This window comes from Hippichthys cyanospilos, chromosome 4 (genome assembly GCF_059441005.1).
Source record: "Hippichthys cyanospilos isolate Australia breed blue-spotted pipefish chromosome 4, RoL_Hcya_1.0, whole genome shotgun sequence".
In the NCBI taxonomy this organism is placed as follows: Eukaryota; Metazoa; Chordata; class Actinopteri; order Syngnathiformes; family Syngnathidae; genus Hippichthys; species Hippichthys cyanospilos.
In genome coordinates this window covers 460,405-481,355 of record NC_142372.1, presented here as the reverse complement: position 1 = coordinate 481,355, position 20,951 = coordinate 460,405, and the positions used below count along the sequence as shown (strand labels likewise).

Genomic DNA, 20,951 nt, shown 5'->3' with positions numbered 1-20,951 from the left:
AGCGGGTCGGGAAATCGATCTTTGTAACGCACGGCACCCCTCACCGGAAGATCTTTAAGACACGCCTTTGTTCAGGTCAGGCCAAAGTCTGCCCAGTTATTGGTATGTGGCTCAGTTTCCTGGGATTTGTCATTCCAGCCTGGAAAAAGAGCGCGCCTTATAGCACAGGTGTTGAACTCCGGTCCCCGAGCTATCCCGCAGGTTTTCCAACTTACTGCCGATCCAAATGACCAGGATCAGTTTCAATACCTCCAATGCCCAAGGACCTGTATCCCGCGTCTTTTCAAACATCCTATCTCAAACGCAGCTGATTCAAGTGAGTAGGAACATTTTCAAGCTCCCGCAGAGCTTGAATCATTTGAATCAGGTCTGTTGGCGAGAGAAAACATGAGGATACCGACTCTCCAGTGCTGAACTTTGAGACCTCCAAATCACAGGTGTTGAACTGCTCTGAGGGCCGGTATCCCGCACGGTTTCCAACTTTCTCTCTCAAACATCCCCCATTCAAATGATGAGGAACATTTTCAAGCTCCCGCAGAGCTTGCTAATTAGTTAATCGTTTGAATTCGGTGTGTTGGGCGGAAAAAAAAATGGAAAACATGCACGATACCCGCCCTCCAGCACGTCCAGCACTGGAGTTCCACGTCCACGCTGTAGAGGTAGCACTGTTCGGAAGTCCGAGGACCTTAGTCGTCAGCGGATCAAGGTATCGGAAAGGAGCTATCAGGATTTAGGAACCAAAAAACGGGTCACATGTCACTGGTATTTGCATGATTGGATGTCTGCAAGTGTCTCTTATATCCTTAAGATTTTTTGGACCTTCATGCGGGCAGCAGCATCAGACGTTGTTGCACTAGCCTCATTAGCGTGCGGCTAATTAGCATCCGACAGGTCTGTGACGGCTGGACGATCAGTGATGACAAGCTAGCATGCTGTCACACTCGCTAATTAGCGAACCTTATTTGTCGTCAACTTGATCCCGGCCGAGCTTACGGCCGAAACGGCATCGCTCATCATTAGCCTTATTTCTTCTGCGTTCGCGCTCACACAATCAACCATCACTGTTGGCGGGCATAGCGACCAGCACGCAAAAATCACCGCCATACCCCACACATTTGAATTTTGTTCAAAAGTCGTCTTGATCATGATAGGCCCCAAAGGCATGCCATGAAACACGGTGAGGACATTCTAACCCTAACCACCAAAACCCTTCAAATGAATATGATGAAATTATAAAAATCCAATGAAAACAGTATCAGATACATGTTAGAAATACATTAGTGAAAAATAATCAAAATATAACATGTAAAGAATATTAAAAAACCAAAAATAACAACCGTAAACCCTTTAATTATATTAATTGCAGCAGTTGACATAATTCAGTTCACTTTATTTGCCCTGAGATGGCGTTGGTGTGTTGGTGATGAGTGCAGAAAGAGACACCTTTTTGGGACGTTTAACTTGTACGTTTTTATGTGGTTTCCAGCGATCCGGCAATCATTTACAAGTCCATAGGAGCAATAATGTTTATTTTTTTTTCGATTATTTTGAGCACGTAAGTTTAGTTCGGGGTCATGCAAAGTGCTTCTTGTGTGATGTCACTGCTAAAGTGCTATCAACGCGCTAATAACGCGAGCGTGAGATGCGACAGCCCAAAGCGCGATGTTACATCGGTGTTTTAATGGCAATATGTACCATGTTAGTCATAGCTAGTGTCAATTTGATGCTTGTTAGTTCTACGGTGTAAATTCAAGCGAGCGAAGATGAAAAGCGGAAGACCGCGGTGAACATCAATGCAAAAAATGAGTGTTTCATTTGTGGGCAAGCCGGCGAAGGAATGAACGAATGATAAAAATGCATCACAAACTGTGAGAAATACATATGCCAGTCCAACCACGTTGGCGCAAGCGCTGGTGCGAGCGCCGAGCAAGAGGTACCGCTGTACACGTTTCTCGACAATCACATGTTTTGCGTTTGGTGGCCGGATTAAAATAAACTAATCGTAGCTTGAGGAAAATAGCTGTTGAGACAACACCACACGGCCGGGTTAGGGTTAGGGTTAGGGTTAGGGTTAGGGTTAGGGTTGGGGTTAGGCTCGATCGACAGCTTGCCTTTCCTTTCATTGTCTCCCTTTCAATGGACGGCAATTCCCTGCTTGGATTCGAACCGGTCTGCGTCAGTACCGATGGACGGAAAGCCCTTTCGTCAAGCGTGAGCGGAGAAACCGGAAGCGCGGCCACGTACGTTTTTCTTTGCGAGCAGTACACTGGAAGTGAAAGTAGTCGTATGAAGATGTCGCGATCGAGGAGTGTTTCGCTAGGCGCTGTCGAGTCGCTAGACGTAGTCGGGAATAAGCGCGACGTACGGTAGGCACGCTCAGTGGAGTTAGTTAGGTGCCAAGAACAGAGTCGGTCGGGAACAATCGTTCGACGTCAAGCTCTTTTTCATATAACCAGCACAAGGCGTGCTTGGCCGAAAAAAAAACAACAAAAAAAGCAGCGGAATAGACTGCGGCGGCGGCATGTCCACACCGGTCGGAGCAGAAGAGCGGCGATTTGCAAAATCTCCGACGGAGACCGACGGCGGCGGAAAAGCAGCTGATTCCTGCGCGTGTATTTGTGAAGCTCGGCGGCGAGAGATTAATCGCGCCGCATGCGCCTCGGCGTCGCAACTCGTATCTGAGCCGGGATGCAGTGGCCCATTTAAAGGCATCACGCACACGCACGGTTGGTCTTGAAATAGGGCCTGGTAGAAGTACATTAAGACCTCGTCCTCCTCCCCTGCGCCAAGGCGGCGTTTAATTTGCGTCCGCGTCGGCCGCCGCTAATGAAACACGTAAACATAATGAAGCTAATTAACCTTGTTTAAAGCAGCTTGGGATCATTATTGTCTTAATTAACAGAGTGAAAATGCCTCGAAATGCACCACCCATTTTTCCCCCCTTTTTAACTAGCACCCGTGCCGCGTCTGCCTGCAATTAGCTGTGATGTCATTAAAAGTGGCGCTTGTGTCATTTCCTCATGACGGTGACAACCTATGGAAATCCCTTCCTTTCTTCTCAGTACATTATTCCTCTTCCTTTCTTCTCAGTGCATTACTCCGCCAACTAAATGGACCTTTTGAGGATTAGCATCCACTAGCTAGCGCACGCTAGATTGAATGATTTTTTTGCATTGCCGATCGGAATCTTTTACTTCCGGGAAGCGAAAGAACTAGCAAGATTTGGACCGACCTTGCGCCTTCCCCAAGTTTAGGTCTTGGGAAATGTTCCTTTTGCCACCTAAAGAAAACGCACCCAAGCGGCGCTTCCTTCAACAGGTCCAAGAATCTTAAAGATGAACTTGCGTGCTGCGTGGCTATATGTTGGGCTTCAAAGGAAAAGTATCGTATTTTTGCGCTATAAGGTGCACCCGAAAGCCTTGAATTTCCCTTTTACGGCGCATAAACTGCCAGCTTTCATTTTGGGGGGAGAAAATAAAACTTGTTCGCCGTGTCAATTTTCCAATTTTTACCTCTGCGCTTCAGTTAGAAATGTTTTTTTCACAATTAAAATTTTTCCTGTTTAAAATGATGATTTCGTAAATTAAATGTAGAAACCGTTTAAACCAACAAAACAATATGTTTTTGGTTGCAATTTGATTCAAATAAAATTGGTTTAGTGCTTAATTCTATTCTTATAATCCGGCGCGCCTTACACAGCGCATAAAGCGCAAGTTTTCATTTTGGGGAGACGAAAGAATAAAATAACTTCACTGCCATGTAAATTCTTCCATTTTTCTACGTTTGTTGAGTTAGAAATATATCATTGACCGTGAAATTTTATGTCGCCTCGATTGAAATTTGGATATGCTAAATACAGCTATATATGCTATATATGTGCCAAACGAAAGCGCCATTAAATCAAATAAATCTGGAAACTGTTTGTAAAACAATATATTTTAAGGTTTATGTTGGCAACTTGATGAACAAACTTTGTTGAATATTTCATTGAGTCATTATTCTGAAACTCTTGATCGGTCTTGGCATTGCTCTACACAGTTTTATTGACATTGAGGTCTTTTTTGCCCCGTTCTACAGGTAGTACTATTCGCCAATCATTTTTATTCTTCACTTGTGAGTGTCTGTGAGTCAAGCTGCACTGACTTATCTGATCGTTTTGTTTTGATTCCATTTAGCGCAGCGTAGAAGCACCGCTGCATTGATATCACATTTTGCACCCGGGCTACTTCCCTTTGGCCCCACGTCGCAAGGTTAGGGTTAGGGTTAGGGTTAGGGTTAACCCTTACCCCAACCCGCAAAGAGCCGCCGCCATCAGAGGAAAGGGGCAAACGGACCAAACGGCATAAAGTTAAGGCCCGGCTGCGAGATCGGAGGTTTGTTTTGGAACGACGTCCGGTATGGGGCCCCATCCCCCGCTCTCTCGCTCTTCCTTCAGGATAAGTGGCTGACGGTTTCTAAGCACGCTTGCCGCCCCCCTCTGCGCGGAATCTTGCGCCGCGGCGCCCATTATGTTGACAGCTGTCAATTAGAGGCGCCTTGGTCCGCCTCGGTTCCACGTTATTGCCGCCGCTTGATGCTGTCATTTGGTCTCCCGCTTTGGCCTCGGGCGCCGTCACCGTCGGCGCCAACAGCCAACAGTCAATAGCTGACACGTCGGCGCTTATTCCCTAAATTGGCTCGCGAGACCGCCGCCCGCCTCTCGCTCGGCGCGGCTTCCCCTCCCCCCGCGCTTCCGCACGCGCTCCGCTATTTGATTGCGGCGCCTTAGCGTGCGTTTACGGAGCGGAGACCGTAGCGACCCGCCTCGATATCCGGACCGCGGTGCGTACTGGGACCGGGTGCGCGTGTCCAAGGAAAGGCTCGACCCGACGCCGTTACGGCTGCCCAAAATAGTCCCCCAAAGTCACAGAAGCGTAGGTGTGGGGCTCCGGTCTTCCAGGGCCGGTACCTTTCACCTTTAACGCTTTTCTTTCTGGAGCCCCGCAGGAGCTCGAACGCGATCCCAATCGTTCCGATCGGGCGCGTTTGAGAGAGAGGGTCGGAAAAGACGAACGGCGGGATGCCGGACCTCGAGGGCTGGAGTTCCACACCCGTGGTCTTCCGTCTTCCGTAACGTCTTAGTGGGATTGAATACTCGCCGACGAGCCGTTTGATCAACGAAAGGGTCGATGGAATCGGGAGTCGAGAAAAACAGAACGGCAAAACTACAAAATCCAGTCAGGCGCGTAAGTAAGGCGATGGCCCGACAAGAACTGAAAAGAAACAGGAAATCGACGGGACAGCGAGGAACGCCTGGGCAGGACGCAAGAAAAACGGGACAGCAAATTTACTAAATCCGGGCGGGCGCGTAAATAAGACGGTGGCCCGACAGGAAACTAAATGCAATGCGAACCGACGAGACAACAGGGAACACCCGGGCGGGTTTCGAGAAAAACAGAACAGCAAATCTACCAAATTCAGGCAGGCGCGTAAACACCACGGTGATTCAACGGGCACCCAAAAGAAAGGGCAAACTAAAACACTCAGGAGACGCAATTGGAACAGGGAGCTGATTGGCCAACGGCCGATCGGAGGCAGGTTAACGCGGATCGGCGGACACTGACCGGGGAAACAAACGCGAACGCGGGACCAAACAACCCGGGAGGTAAAAGAAATCAAAACAAGCAACCGGGACACCACAAAGGCCACCCGGAACACAAAGCTTTTCGATTCAATTACGCCAAACGCTCAGTCTTGCCTTGGGCATGCAAAAGTTTTCAGTCAATATGAAACGTCTTGAAATGGGACAAAGTGTCCTTAGTGGATCCTTTTGTTCACGGTCCATCAAGGTCTAGCACCGTCTTTCTAGATGGCCTTTCATTCAAATGAAAGACATCCCATCTTTGAAAAAGTTTGACTGCAACTAACACAACGCGCGATGGGTGAAGAGCTGCGCAAGCTTCATCCGCGCGCGGCCTTTGCTCTGGCGTCGAATTAGCATTGCTGTTATTCAAACGTATGAACAACCGCTAACGTCGACGCAGTAAGCCGCTCACTTCGGCAACATCCTGATTTCATTGTGTGTCTTTCTAGAGGTTGTGTGCGCGCGCGCGCGCGTTTGCGGTGAACGCTGTTGAAGCTCGCGCAATCAGCGTTTGCCCGGCCTGACATCCTTCTCCAGCTGACAGCGGCTTCCTCTTCTCTCTCTCTCTCTCTCTCTCACACACACACACACACGCTGGACACACACACACACACACGCAGGACACACTCCTCCTCCTTGTTTCATGTTGTGATGGCTTTCAGATGTTTGCTAGCATCCATGTTGTTGCGAGGGCGCTCTTGTACGGCTTCGTTGCCTTACGGCGGCGGGTCTCGAGGTCCTTGGCGCCGACGGTTCGCGTTTGAATATTTTGCTATGGCTACGAAAATCCCAGAGGGGGGCAACTTACATTATTTTCGCATTCGGCAGGGCCCCGTCCCCTTTCTGTCATCGTCGGTCCGTCATTTTTTCAAGCCGGACGAAATTCTAACAGTCTGTCGGTGTGTTTTTGCCCGACCGTCCGCCACCATTAGAGAGTGCTAGTTGACTTTTTTTTGGGTTTTTTTCTGGTTCGTCTTTCGTCAGGCGCCGGCCTACCGCTGTCCGCACTTATACTAATTCTCTTTTCTGTTTTAGTACTGACGGTTAAAGTTAACACCATGTCTACGGTTCTACATTTACACTGCATTTGAAACGAAACACAGTAATATAACACGAAAAAAAAGCCAGCTAAGGGCTTTAACCCTAGGCACCATCATGTTAAATACAGGGGACGAGAGTGCAATTGACAATCACGTTTACCGGACGGCATTATCACGCTTTACGCGACTGTCGGCTCTCATCACTGCCGTCTCGACAACTATAGACGACTGTTTCTTTAACACTTGTCTAAATTTCACTTGACATATACTACAAGCGAAACAAAGTATTGCTGAGGTTGAATACAAAACAAGTATTTAATTAGCAAATTAAAAAAAATAACGTCTAAAGTATCTTGCATTTCCTAGCCAAGAGCCAATCAGAGAAAAGATGCAAATTTGGCCTGCATCCCAGAACGCTCTTATCAGCAAGAAAGCTGAAACCGGGACAGAGAAAGAAACGTCAGCCGTGTCCTAGCCGCGAACCGAAACGAGCCAGTTTACTCTCTCGACTCGTGTCGGCATGTTCGTCCGCGGCTTGGCGGCGCCGTCAAGTGGCGTAGGTCACCTTGGCCGCGGTAAAGCTGCAGCAATATTGCAGATGAGCAAGTCATTTCAATTAGAATCAACTAGCAAAGCGTTGAAAGTTCAACTCGTTTCATTGTTGCAAGATTAGCTTCTTGTACAGAATTTGACCCTAAAATTAGAGGGGCATCTTGTACGCAGGTGTGTCCTCCATTTGGGGACTTAGGGCACTCGAGAACCGCTTCCCGGAATCCCGGTTTCGCTCGATCGCCGGGAAGGATCCCGGACCAGGAGCCTGCCTTCCGGGTTCGTTCTTTGTTGCTAGCGCAGACATGCGGCTAACATCTGCAGTGAGCGGCGGGGGGAAAAAAAACAAGCAAAAATATGTGTCGGAGGACACGCACGTATACACGCGCATGGCGCGCGCCCCTCCCCCGATCTACCCCGCTCGGTTTCATTAGCTGACTGGCAGGGTGGCACTTCTCAAGCTCATTAGCGGGCCAGGATTTATGGCGCGGCGCTGGAAAAGGAGGAAAAGGCATCTGTCAATAATTGCGGGGAGCGGCCACTGCCGTCGCCGCCGTCGCCGCCGCCGCCTTTGAAAGCTCATTAGCTATGCTCTTATCAGCCGCAAAGATCAAAAACATTACTCAGACCGCACGCGCACGTTAAGGAGCCACGGGCCCGCGCGGGGTGGCGCTCTGGCTTCGGGGTGTCCTTCGGATTGTCTTTGCTGAATTTGAAGGATTCCGTTTGGGAATGCGTCTTTTTTGGATGCGCAGGGGTCTCTTTGGGAATGGACGGCAGGGGTGGCAAACGCGCGGCCCGCGCACGCCTTGAATCCGGCCCGTCAGATACTTTTGGGGCCCCCCAACCTTTTCATGACGGCGGGGCCGTCGACGCTTAAGGTTTTTAGCCTGGACCGGGGGGGGCCGTGGCCGCTCTCCATCGAAGCTGCGCCGTCCTTCCTCACTACAAAATGTCATTTCACCGGCGGCCAGAGGCGGCGCCAAATAACAAAGATCAGACCAAACGAAGCATAAAGGACAAAAAAAAGAGTCACTTCCGAAACTTTCGGACATAAAAAAAAGAAGCGGTTCCAAAACATGATCTCGGAGGCGGTTCCCGTGCGGCCCGGTACCAGTCCATCCACGGAGCGGTACGGCAAAGGAATGCGGCGTCCGCTCATCCCGCGTTTCCACGTTTTCAAATCGGAGGCCCGTAAAAAGCTTCGGAAAGGCGTATCGCCGCGTGAAGCCGCAATGGCGCGGAGACGCAACGTGGGCTTTCGGCACCGCGGCCCGCTGTCCAAAAAACTCTCCGTTTCCCGCCGTCATTGGTCACCGCCGCGCACCGACACGTGTCATTCATCAAAGTGTGTGCGCGCGCGCGTGTAATTATGCGCGCGTGTGAGGACAGGAAGCAGACGGAAAGGCGGGATTACAACATTGGCAGCGCTCCATTTCCCCTCCGGACCGTCACTTTGGAACACGGCGGAGCACACAAATCGCCACACTCGCCGGACACTTGATTAGGAACACATGCGAGGAAGATCCAACAGAAGGATTCCAGTCACGAGCGTCGGCTTTAAACGGAGCCGCCGCCGCCGCCGCCGCCGCCGCCGCCGCCGCCGCCGCCGCCGCCGCTTGGTTCAGTGCCCCGGATTGAAAGCGTCCACGGCGGGTGCCGCTGTTTCGGTTAGCTGGCGCGGTCTCGATTCAAAGAGATGCGCTCATATTTGATTCAAGGAACGGCTCGTGTTCTTAAAAGCATCTTTATTTGTGCGCGTACGTCCGAGTTGACTTTTCCCCAAATAAACTTTTGGGGGAGTTTATGAATGTGTATGACAAAAGGGCGTAATTAAGTCCAACGGAACACCTTTCCACGCTCTCGAAACGGCGCACGCAGCTCGGTACCTCGCGAGCCTTAACCCGATCAGCCGACGACGTCGTAACCTCGACGCCGTCCTCTCGGTCGGGGGTCGCCGACCCCGGTCCTCGACGGCACCCGTCCGGAACCGTTGGCACGACGAGCTCACCGGGAAGCTCCGCAGGAGCGCCATAACCGTCGCCGTCGTTTGAACGGGGTCACGCCGTAAAAATGCCGGCTAGGTGCCCCGGAGGACCCCTCCTCCAGCTTTTATTGATATCCCCGCGCATGAACGGACTCGGACGTGGGTTCGGTCCGCTCGCTTCCTCTATCAAAAATACCGCCGTAACGAGCTCGGCTCGGCAGCGGCAGCCTTCGTTCTCGGGGAAAAAAGTGCCTGTCGTATTTGGGGAACTGCGGGAATTAAAAACAACAAGATTACGCCGGTGCGATTATGCGATTGCGCCCCCGCGTCAGAGGGCCGTAAAGACTGTCAGGTCAAAGGCGTTCTCAAGCTGCTCGCTCACTTTTTCAAATCAGAGGCCGGTAGAAAGTGTTGGAAAAAAGATTGAGAAGAAAAAAGTTTCCCAGACACATTTTTAAAAGCCCAAGACGGCTCGCGGGTTTTAGCGGGCCGCGCCAAGGGAGGCGGCGGGCCGCGTCCGGCCCCCGGGCCCCCACTTTGACACCCGGCATTTGTGCCGCGGCCCGAGCCGATATCCTTAGGGGAACGCGGGCATCTTTTTTTTGGCGTCAGTCGTACGCGAGGGGCGCTTGTAACGCCTTTCTCCGGTCGGGCAGGAAAGGGTGTAGATGAAAGCCTGGCGCTCGAAGGAAGGCGCCCGTTTCGCCTCGATTTTGCTCTCGCCCGGAAGCCGACGTCTTCTCGTCGGTCTCGGTCTCCCCGCTCGGCCGCGATCCTTCGCTTCCTCCCTTTGTCCCGACCCCGACCGTCCCCGCTTCCTGCCTCGCGGGGCTCGGGGGCTCGGGGGCGCGGGGGCGCGGGGGCGCGGGGGCTCGGGTTACGGCTCTGTAGCCGTCCGGTCCAAATCATAGTGGCGTGATGAACGGCAGGGCCGCATTCGTATCCGTCAACAGGCTTTCTTTTCCCTTTTCCTTTTTTTTTTTTTGAGGCGCATCCATCTCCAGTCGGGCTCCCTTCTGAATCTGCCAAAAGTGTGTTTGCGCATGTGTGTGTGTGTGTGTACGCACCGGGGTGGAATTAGTTTTTTTCTTCTTTTCATTTTGACTTGGTTTTGAAACAGACAGCTTTTCTTCAGTTAGCTTGCTATTATTAATGATGGCATTATGACTGTTATTGTCTTTATTATTACTCGTTTTAGTCAGACAAAGTGGTTTAGGGAGTTTTGTCGTGTGTTTTTGCAGAATTAAGTGTGTTAAGTTCACAGTTCAGTTAACTTGTCATTATCATTATCATCATTTTAGTAATACGAAGTGGTTTGTTTTTGTTTTTTATTTTCATATACAGAGTATTTGTCAAATTCAAAATTTCAAAAAAACGGGCTCGTCCGGTGTTTGTATCAGTATAAGGATTTTTCATGATAGCGTTTTCATTTTGACTTGTTTTTTAAAATACACTTTAGTTTTTCTTCAGTTTGCTTGTTATTATTCATAGTAGTATTACTCATTTTAGTTATACTAAGTGGTTTAGATTTTGTTTTGTATTTTCATATACAATTTGTCACGTTCAAAATGAAAAAAAATTGGGGGGCTTGTTCATTTTTTTTACTAGCTTTAGTATTAATTTCAGGATTATTCATTATGTTTTCATTTTGACTTGTTTTTTCAAATGCTCTTTGTTTTTCTTGTAAGGTTGTTACTATTATTGCTAATTTTAGGAATACTAAGTGGTTTAGTTTGTGTTTTTATATACAGGGCATTTGTCAGTGCCAAAAAAATGGGGGTGCCTGTTAGTTTTATTCAGTATTTGTCAAGTGCAAAATTTGGATTTTTCATGATAGCTTTTTCCATTTTGGCTTTTGTTTTCTAAATACCCTGAATTACTTTTTTGTTACAAGTGGAAAACATAGAGCAGCGGTCCCCAACCTCGCCCGAGAGCGTTTTCGCCACATCTGATTTGAGTCAACGCCGAAACGCACTCGTTTGTAGTTATCTTCCCTTAGTTAGCAGCGATTTCGTTCATAAAAAGTTTGAGCTTGAGCGTAGGTTTGAAGTGGCTTTTTTGGATATCATTAGTGAAAGAAGTCGACATATCTCAGCTGTTAGCCGGGGCGAGCGTTTGCGCGGAAAAGGGCGTGCGGGCCTGCGGCGTGTCGCTACATCACAGCGGCTAGCGTTTTCATTCTGCCGCGCGGCGCGGACGCGCCGATTTACGGCCAGCGCTCCGCGGGCCGGCGCTCATCCATCAGCGGCGGGTCGCTAGGCGACGGCGGCGGCGGCTGTTTGCTTTTGACGGCGACAGAGGGGCCGTCACTCAGCGCTTTTCGCCCGCGACCCGATAATTAATCGAGCGGCGGGGGAAAGATAATTAAAAAGATAGGCGGGTTAAAGCCCGTCGGGCTCGGCGACGCCCGCGGCGCTCCGGGAGCGCCGATAAAAGGGCTCCCGCTCGCCGGCTCCTTCGTTAGCGCCGCGCCGAGGGAGAAAAGCGGGCAAAGCGGCCGCCGCTTGTTGGCTCTTGAGCGCCCCGCCCGCCGCTTGTTGGCTCTTGAGCGCCCGCCGCTTGTTGGCTCTTGAGCGCCCGCCTTTTTTGACGCTCGCCGTCCTCGCCCGCTTCTTGAAAAACGGACACTTGCGCGAAATGATCTCGGCAATTCCAGAGGTTTCCTTTTCAAGTGCCCCTTGACGCGCGCCCGTCGAGGACTATTCATTCCCCCGACGACCTAAGACACATCTGGGTGGGGGTCGCGCGCCCATCAGGGACTGCCATCCGCATCGGCGCGGGGGACGCCTGCCTCATTTTAGGCTCCGATTCTGCTATCTAGCAGACACGCAAAACCGAATAAGTGCTCTTCGATCATATCCGCGAGTCGGGTCTTTCTCGCCGGCTGGGTTGGATGCGTTTCAGATTGCCCGCATTGTCAGCCGACGCAGCGCCAGCGTGACATTGAATCCTTTTCCCGGCGACGCGGCTTGCCTTCATTTTGCCATAAATAGCCAAGGGTTAGTGTTTATGATTGTGTGCGCGCGCGTCAAAACTTGGCTCGCGTGGCAAACTTCTTGGAGTGGTTTCAAATCAAAACATCTTTCATCTTTAGGCTACCGTTGGAAGGACGCATCCATACTCTCGGCCTTCGTTTTGGGGAGGAGAAACGTGTGTCTTCTATGAGGGGAATTACGATGAGTATTATCAGAGGCGGCTCGTTGGCTCAACTCTGCAAGCGCCAGCGATTGCGCTTCCACGAATGTCCACTGCAAGGCACACCGGACAGAACGCGCTCCAAAATGCTCGAAAAGTGATCGATTTTCAAAAGGACTTTGAACGGGATCACCTGACGCCCCCAAGGGGATACGGAAAGGCGAAAAGCCTGAGCTTTTGCTTTCAAAAGCCACATTTGCCTTTTGGAAGTCTCGTTTGGGAGGCGTAAGCTCCGAAAAGGCTTGCCAAGCATCGCGACTTGATTTCCGTCGCCCGAGCTTCCGTTGCTCGGCGTATTGATTGGTTTCGAGGCGCAAAGGCGACGCGTCCTCCGGCGGGGCGCTCAGCTTCCAGGGACAAAACGCAAAGAAGACGTGCGTCCAAAAGTATCCGGTGAACGTTTGTGCGGTTGTGATTCAGCGATACGCCGGTGTTGGTGTGTCTTCTACGCGCAGACGTGGAAAATAGCAGAATTGGGTGCGTCCTATATTTGGGGAATGACAGTATTTGGATAGAGCCAATCCGGGACGTGGCGCACTTGCGGATTTGGCCAAACCGACGATATATATATATATACATGCATATGTACACGCCGCATGTTCAAATGAGTGTCGAGTGACGGCAGCAAGCCCTCGAGCTGGCACGCTAACGTTTGGAACCCGCCTTTAACGTAGCAACCCCCGACACACGAGAAAAAGAAAGAAACAGAATAAAAATTGCCAGGGTTAATGTTTGGGTTGGCGAGGTAAGACTTTCGGTCGGCATTTTTCACCAAGGAGATCCCGCAAACGAAATCGGCGGCAACGAGATCTCGGGTTCAAACGGGGCAACGTGACCCGCCGGGTCAAAACAAAGACGGCGGACAAAATGACTCCTAAAGCAGCTAAGTAAAAGAGTAGACGGACCGCCATTCATATTCTGATGGATTGATGTGAAAGCGCGCTTCCTTCCCCATCTTCCCCCCGCCCCCCCCCCCCAAAAAAAAAAAACTGCTGGAATTGATGTTGATGTTGATGGGGCCCTAAAGAGGGCACTTTTAGGAGGTTTTTAAACTCTTTGGCGTCCGTTGACTTTTGCACGCACGGCGTTTGTTTTCGGCCCAAACGTCAAGCGGTTTCCCGTTGCTCCGTTGAGTTGTTTTGCTCGCCATCACCGCGGCAACCAGACCGACGGAACGGCTCGGCGGCTCGGCTTTTTTTTCGGCCCGGCCGCCCTCTTATCGTCCCTTTTCCAAGTTACTCTGATTTATTTAGTATTTAGTATTGTTTGGTTTGATATATTTTGGAATACAGAATTTAGTTCCATTTAATTTTGTTTGGTTTCATCCCTCTTACTTTTTTGGTTTGGTTTGGTTTTGTGGAATATTTTACTTCAAGTTTGAGTGCAGTTTTATTTAATTTTATGGGACAGATTATTTTTGTTTATTTTTTTATTATTTTTGTTTGATCTCTTTTCAATTCATATTTCTTTATAGTTAATAGTGTTATGAATTTTGTTTATATTGTTATTTCATATTATAGTCATTTTTGTTTGGTTTTTATGTACTTGTTGAATTTTGTTTCTCTTAATTTGGTTCAGTTTGGTGCATGTTTTATTTGTGGCATTTTATTTTGGTTTTAGTAAATATATATAACTTTCAATAAATGTTTTTGTTACATTTTTATTTTAAGTCGCTCTGTTGATTTCTTTCATTGTTATTTTAAGATTTAATGGAATTGATTAATTTTTTTATTTATATTTCCTCTTAGTTAAGTGTTTGCATTTTTGTATTTAACTTTTTTGTATTTTTTGTATTTTTGTATTTAACTTTAACTGTATTTTTGTTTGGTTTTTATTTACTTTGTATTACTGCAGAATTTTCTTGAATTGACTTTTAATTTGGCGTTTTTTGAGCTTTTGAGTGCAACTTTCAATAAATGCTTTTTATTTGATTTGATTTCCGTCATTGTCGTTTTAAGTGAATTCACTTCGTTTTTTAGTTATTTATTTCATGGTTTATTTTTATGATTTCTTCGTTTCCATTCCCGCGTTTGGCGACCCCGTGCACGCAAAGGTGCCCCAAAGGCGCGCGGTATGGATACCCAAAAGAGGACTCCCCGCGTGCGCGTGTTTGTGCACGCACATCAGCTTTTTTTATGAGCTTAATAAATCACCTTTGTTGTCAATCAAGCGGCGCTGAATAATTGGATGCGGCTGAGGCCCGGCGTGATGGATTATAAATCATTCCAGATTAAATTAAAAGATAATGCGCAAACTTAATGGTTTGTGTTTTGCATTCTAAATTGCCTCCCAGCGCCCTGGCCTTTATTGCTTTTTTTTTTTTTTTTACAACCCCCACATCCCCGTAACATTGCGCACCATTTTTTAAATCCTTTTGATTTTATTGCTCACGATCTCCGCTCGGCCGTCTCTCTTTCTAGTTGGACCTTTCTGAATGCATATGCGTAATATATGCAGATAATGGCGCGCTTGGCCAGAGCGGAGTCTAGGAGAGGAAGCGCCAATGGCGCAACAACAGGAACAACAAATACCGTGCGGGACGCGCCTCTCGTTTTAAGCTCAAATTCAAACGTACGTGCGTGTACGTACCCCACTGGGTTCCGGTATGAGATTTGGGGGTCGCTAACGCGCTCCCGAGACTTGGCTCGGTCTTGTCCTTCCTTCATCGTTTTTGTCGGCGAGGGTTGATAGAGAGAAGCGGTGGCGTGAACCGAGCGGGTGTCCCCCGGCGCCCCGCCCCGTCCCGTCCGCCTTCCGTCCATTAGCGAGCGCGGCCTTGCGGTAATGGCCTCGGCCGCGTGCTTGACGGGCCCCCAAAGTGATCCCGTCACTTTATTTAGGCGCCGCGCCGATTCGGGCGCGCGCTCCCGCCCGACGCGCCGTGACATCCTTTGATCAGCGCTGTCCAAACACATCAGCAGATGCGCTCGCACGCCGCGCACGCTTCCTGTTTGCCTGCCGGTTGTTGCGACCGGGGTGTTTCCGCGGCCCCGGTATCGACGGATAGCCTTTTCCCATCCTGTCACCCGCAGCGCCCCTACGGGGGCGTCAAACTCATTTTCATCACAAGCCCCATTGCGGTTCCCGTTTCCGACCGCGAAGTTCAATACGTCGGGAAAAGACGGCTGCCTGAGCAAACGCTTGTTTCCGACGAATCGATCTTTCCGCCGGCGGGCCGGATCCGCCAGCGCTTTCCACACGCGAAGTTTCCCGAAAAATCAAAACGGCGACGGGATCGTTTGAGACGGACCGACGTGGCCAAAGTTACGCGATTTTCCATAAAACCAAAAGAAACGCTCCATTTTTGACGCCGCTCGTTTCTCGGTCCCGACCGTAATGATGCCGCGAGCGGGCGGCCGACGCGCAGGTATCGGGTCCCGCTGCCTGGTATCGGGACCATCCCTAACTCATTCCATCCCAAAGAGGTTTTTTTTGCGCTTTTTAAGGATCCGCATTTTCAACGTCGAGTGGGAAAATGACTCTGGCTAAACGCGTGGGAAAGTGAGCCATTACGTGACACTCAAGTAATCAGTACTTTGGGCACTTGTAGATATTTACGTATCAAAGGAATCGACGGGAATGATTCTTTCAGTACTCAGTAACGTAGTGTAATTGATGACTTTAGCGCATATTTTCGAATCGGGGCGGGCAGCCCATACGAGCGTCGGTACCGCTCCCGGGCAAGTCGTTTGTCAAACCGCGCCGATCAAGCGCGATCGATTCTCCCGTTCAATTAAGTTCATTAACACGCTCGTGGGAGGGGACGGCAAAGAGGCGCCTTAAAGGATCTCATCAAGCGGGGATTTGACCAGCTTGCCGGCCAAATGATTTTTTCCACGGCCGTATCGTTCCTTCCTCTGCGGCTCGTAACCCGCTTTAGCGAAGATTAGTTATCCTTTTGCTTTGCTCGCCCGGAACGCTATTCCCTTTTTCCCGCCCGAGAGTTCTCAATAGAAAAGGCAAGACCCCCGGTCGGAAAAAGCGGGAGAGCGCGAGCGCCGGGGTCTTCCGGGCGTCTTCATGTTATTGCAAAGACAAAAAAGGCGGTTTCGCAGTAATACCACGTAAGGAATTTAAGCGGGGGCCTGCCGATCGCTGTATATATGTTGCTTTGGCCACGAGGTCAAAAGGCTTCATCATTCTTTGGTCTTGATTTTTCCCGGCTGGTCTTCTTTAGCGGTAGCTATTTTCATCGAAATTGAAAGCCCGGAGCGCACAGGCGCCGCCCGCCCGCCCGGCCGGCCGGCCCGCGGGCTAAACTGTAAATAATAACGGCAAAGTTTTTCTAATCTCTAGTAATTGAGGCAAATGGCTTTTTGCGCGGCGGCACGGAGATTTGTCGCACGTAACATTCATTTTTATTTACGAGGCGGACCGAGCGGCGTAATGAGTGAGGAGGCACGCTTAATTGAAACGGCGAGGGTGTCTGTTCGGGAAGGCATTAGAGGCGGCCCGCGTATTAATTGACAGACAGGAAGTGCCGTCTCCGAGGTTGATACAAGTAATTTATTACTTGTGAAACCGGCGCCGCCGCCGCAACGTGCTTCATTAATTTCAAATTTAGTTTTAATTTCAAGCTGTTGCCCCTTGAGAGGCGGAAGAGGAAGGTGGCGAGTGATGTCGGATCACCCCCCCCCCCCCCCCCCCCCCCCCTCCCGCCTCCCGTCTCGCCGAGCGTCTCTTGCCGGGATTCCGACAAACGCCGGCTCCTTCGCGCCGGAAAAATGGGAGGCGGGGACAACCTGATTTCATCTTTGAAAAATGGGAAAAACAATTTCGTTTGCTGTGGTACCCGCTAGAATGCCCAAATATACGAAGCGCTTTTCGTCCCAAAAACCAAGGGCGAGAGTATGAGTGCGCCCTATAACCGGCAACTTTGAATTCGGGTTGTTTTGATTCCGCGCCGTTGAAGGGATTCTCGATGGACTCCACGTGGTTTTTCACCAACGTTCCTCTCTGCTTCTTCCTAGCGTACGTCCCCGAAGATGAGAAGGAAGCGGCCTTGTTGGATGAAGATCTGAGCGGGGAGGACTCGCTACAGGAGGCGGAGGAACCCGCCGCCAAGTTCCTGCGCCGGGACGGCCACGACGGAGCGGAGTCGGGTCCCGACCTCCGCGACTCGCCCTCCGCCGCCGCCGCCGCCGACTTCTCCGGCCAGGAGATGGACAGCGAGTCTCACCTCAGCGAATCCAGCGACGGGATGTCGGACTTTGAGAGCCCGCCTCTGAAAACGGAGGAGGACATCCTCCTTTTGAAAGACCCGGCCGGCATCTTGTCGCTGTCCTCCACAGGCGTGACGGACAACGGCGCCGCCCCGGGGAGCGGCGAGGAGGCCGCGCTCTCGGCCCCCGCGCTTTCCGTGGCCGACAGCCTGGAGAAGATGAAGGCCATCTACACCTCTTTCTTGACCAACTCTTACTGGTCCGCCCTCAACCTAAACGCGAGCCAGCCGGCGCAGGAGAAGCCCCCCCGCAGCCACAGCAGCAGCAGCAGCAGCAGCAGCAGCAGCGGCGGCAGCAGCTGCGGTAGCGCCGGATACGACTGGCACCAGACGGCCGTCGCCAAAACCCTCCAGCAGGCCTCGCAGAACCACCAGAACCGCCCGGGCCCGGGCCAGCACCCGGCCGCGTCGGCGCCCTCGGCCGAGCCCGGCCTTTTCAGCACGGTGCAGCTCTACCGCCAGAGCTCCAAACTCTACGGCTCCATCTTCACCGGCGCCAGCAAGTTCCGCTGCAAAGACTGCAGCGCGGCCTACGACACCCTGGTGGAGCTCACGGTCCACATGAACGAGACCGGACACTACCGGGACGACAACCACGAGGCGGACGGCGAGGGCGCCAAGCGCTGGTCCAAACCCAGGAAGCGCTCCTTGCTGGAGATGGAAGGCAAGGAGGACGCGCAGAAGGTCCTCAAGTGCATGTACTGCGGCCACTCCTTTGAGTCCCTCCAGGATCTGAGCGTCCACATGATCAAGACCAAACACTACCAAAAAGTGCCTCTGAAGGAGCCCGTGACTCCCGTGGCGGCAAAGATCATCTCGGCTCGCAGGAGAGCCCCCGCGGAGCTGGAGGTCCCCAGCTCGCCGGACTCCAACGGAGGGGCCACGCCCAAAGCGCTCTGCCCGGCCGACGCCAACGAGCTCCTCCAGCGGGCGGCCCACCCGTACGTCACTCCCAACAACCGCTACGGCCACCAGAACGGCGCCAGCTACGCCTGGCAGTTCGAGTCCCGGAAGTCGCAGATCCTCAAGTGCATGGAGTGCGGCAGCTCGCACGACACGCTGCAGGAGCTCACCGCCCACATGATGGTGACCGGACACTTCATCAAAGTCACCAACTCGGCGATCAAGAGGGGGAAGCCCATCGCCGAGACGCTCGGCCCCGCGCCGACGCCGCCGGCGGAGGAGAAGGTGCAGTCGGTTCCCCTCGCCGCCACCGCCTTCTCGCCGCCGCCCGCCCCCGTCCTTCCTCCCGGCGCCGTCTCGCCCGACGCCGTGGCGGTGGAGATCAAGAAGGAGGAGAAAGAGGAGGAATGCACTAAAGAATCCCTCCTGAGCAATAACTCCAACGGGACGCGCGGCGCGGAAGAGGAAGCCGAGGAGAAGTTCGACGTCGCGTCAAAGTACGCGTACCTGACGGAGGAAGACCTGGACGCCGGTCCCAGGGGCGGTCCGGACATCCTCAAGTCCTTGGAGAACACGGTAACCTCGGCCATCAACAAAGCCCAGAACGGAGCGCCCAGCTGGGGAGGCTACCCCAGCATCCACGCCGCCTACCAGCTTCCCAACATAATGAAGCTCTCCCTCGGCAACTCGGGGAAGAGCTCGCCGCTCAAGTACGTGTTCCCGGGGACGGAGATCCTGCCGCCCGCCGGCAAAAACCAGACGCCGCCGTCTCCTCTGGGCTGCCGGACGTCGCCGCCGTCCAAAAACAACTTCCGCGCCATGGAGGAGCTCGTGAAGAAGGTGGCGGAGAAAGTGGCCGGGGCGGAGGAGAGGACGGGGGGGTCGGGCGGCGCGGCCGGGTCTTCGCCGGCGAGGACCACGCCGTCGCCGTGCCGCAGCGAAGCCGAGGACTCCCGCCGAGGAGACTCGCCGCCAGGCGGGAAAGGCGGCCAAACCCCCGAGGACGCGTGGCGCCGGCCCAGCCGCGCGGAGGCCAACGGGGACGCCAAGGAGCCGGCGGGGAACGGCGGCGCCTCGCCCCGGCCCGGGTCCCTCTGCGGCAGCGCGGCCATCATCACCGACCACCCGCCCCCGGAGCAGCCCTTCGTCAACCCGCTGAGCGCCCTGCAGTCGGTCATGAACGCCCACCTGGGCAAGGCGGCCAAGCCCGCCTTGCCCTCCTTGGACCCCATGAGCATGCTTTTCAAGATGAGCAACAGCCTGGCCGAGAAGGCGGCGGTGGCGGCGTCCACGCCGCCCGCCCAGCTGAAGAAATCGGCCGGCGAGCGCCCGGATCGCCACTTCTACCGGCCCGACGACCAACCCATGGATCTCACCAAGGGCAAGCACGGCGACAAGAGCGCCTCGTCGCCTTCCCCCTCGGCGGCCGGCGGCAAAGCGGCGGCCTCCTTCGTGTGCTCGTCCCCCCCGAAGGAGAACGCCCTGTCCGACATCTCCGACATGCTGAGGAACCTGACGGAGAGCCGGGCCGTCTCCAAGGCCCCGGCGCCCGCCGGCCCCTCGGAGGTGGAGGGCGCCACCCCGGAGGAGGCGGAGGAGGCGTCGCCGGCCCAGAAGCGCAAGGGCCGCCAGTCCAACTGGAACCCGCGGCACCTCCTCATCCTGCAGGCCCAGTTCGCCTCCAGCCTGAGGCAGACGGCCGACGGCAAGTACGCCATGTCGGACCTGAGCCCGCAGGAGCGGATGCACGTGTCGCGCTTCACCGGCCTCTCCATGACCACCATCTCCCACTGGCTGGCCAACGTCAAGTACCAGCTGCGCAGGACCGGCGGCACCAAGTTTCTCAAGAACCTGGACTCGGGCCACCCGCTCTTCTTCTGCGGCGACTGCGCCTCGCAGATCCGCTCGCCGTCCACCTACGTGGGCCACCTGGAGGCCCACCTGGGCTTCCGACTGCGGGACCTGGCCAAGCTCTCCGGGGAGCGGCTCCCGGGCCGCGCCGGGCCGCGCCTCCACAACGGGCTCCCCGACAAGCTCCTGGCCCGTTTGCACCCGTGCGCCCGCCCTTCGCCCTCGTCCCCGCCGCCCTTCCCCGCCGAGTCGGCCGCCGCCGCGCCGCCCCCCCCCCGACGAGGACGGGGACGAGGGGGGCGGCCCCGCCGCCCACCGGTGCAAGCTGTGCGACCGGACTTTCGCCAGCAAGCACGCCGTCAAGCTGCACCTGAGCAAGACTCACGGCAAGTCCCCCGAGGACCACCTCATGTACGTCTGCGAACTGGACAAGCAGTAGCGCCCGCGAGACGGGGCGGCCTCCCGCCTTTCGCTTCGGCCGACCTCCGAACCACGCCGGGGTTCTCGCGAAAAAGAAAACCGGAAAAAAGTACGCGTGGACGGTGCGCGTGCGGTCGTTGGGGCGGCATATTTTTTTCCCCC

At 53.1% G+C, this 20,951-nt stretch overlaps 1 protein-coding gene across 1 annotated transcript in view; it reads left to right on the top strand.

The window, feature by feature from the left end:
• The window catches only part of tshz3b (teashirt zinc finger homeobox 3b), a 27,385-nt gene extending 6,434 nt beyond the window's left edge, over window positions 1–20,951 (top strand). The window contains 2 exon segments of the mRNA XM_088414003.1: window positions 17,365–20,641; window positions 20,643–20,951. Of these exon segments, the coding sequence (XP_088270129.1) occupies window positions 17,365–20,641; window positions 20,643–20,808 (3,443 nt within the window). The 3' untranslated portion in view covers window positions 20,809–20,951.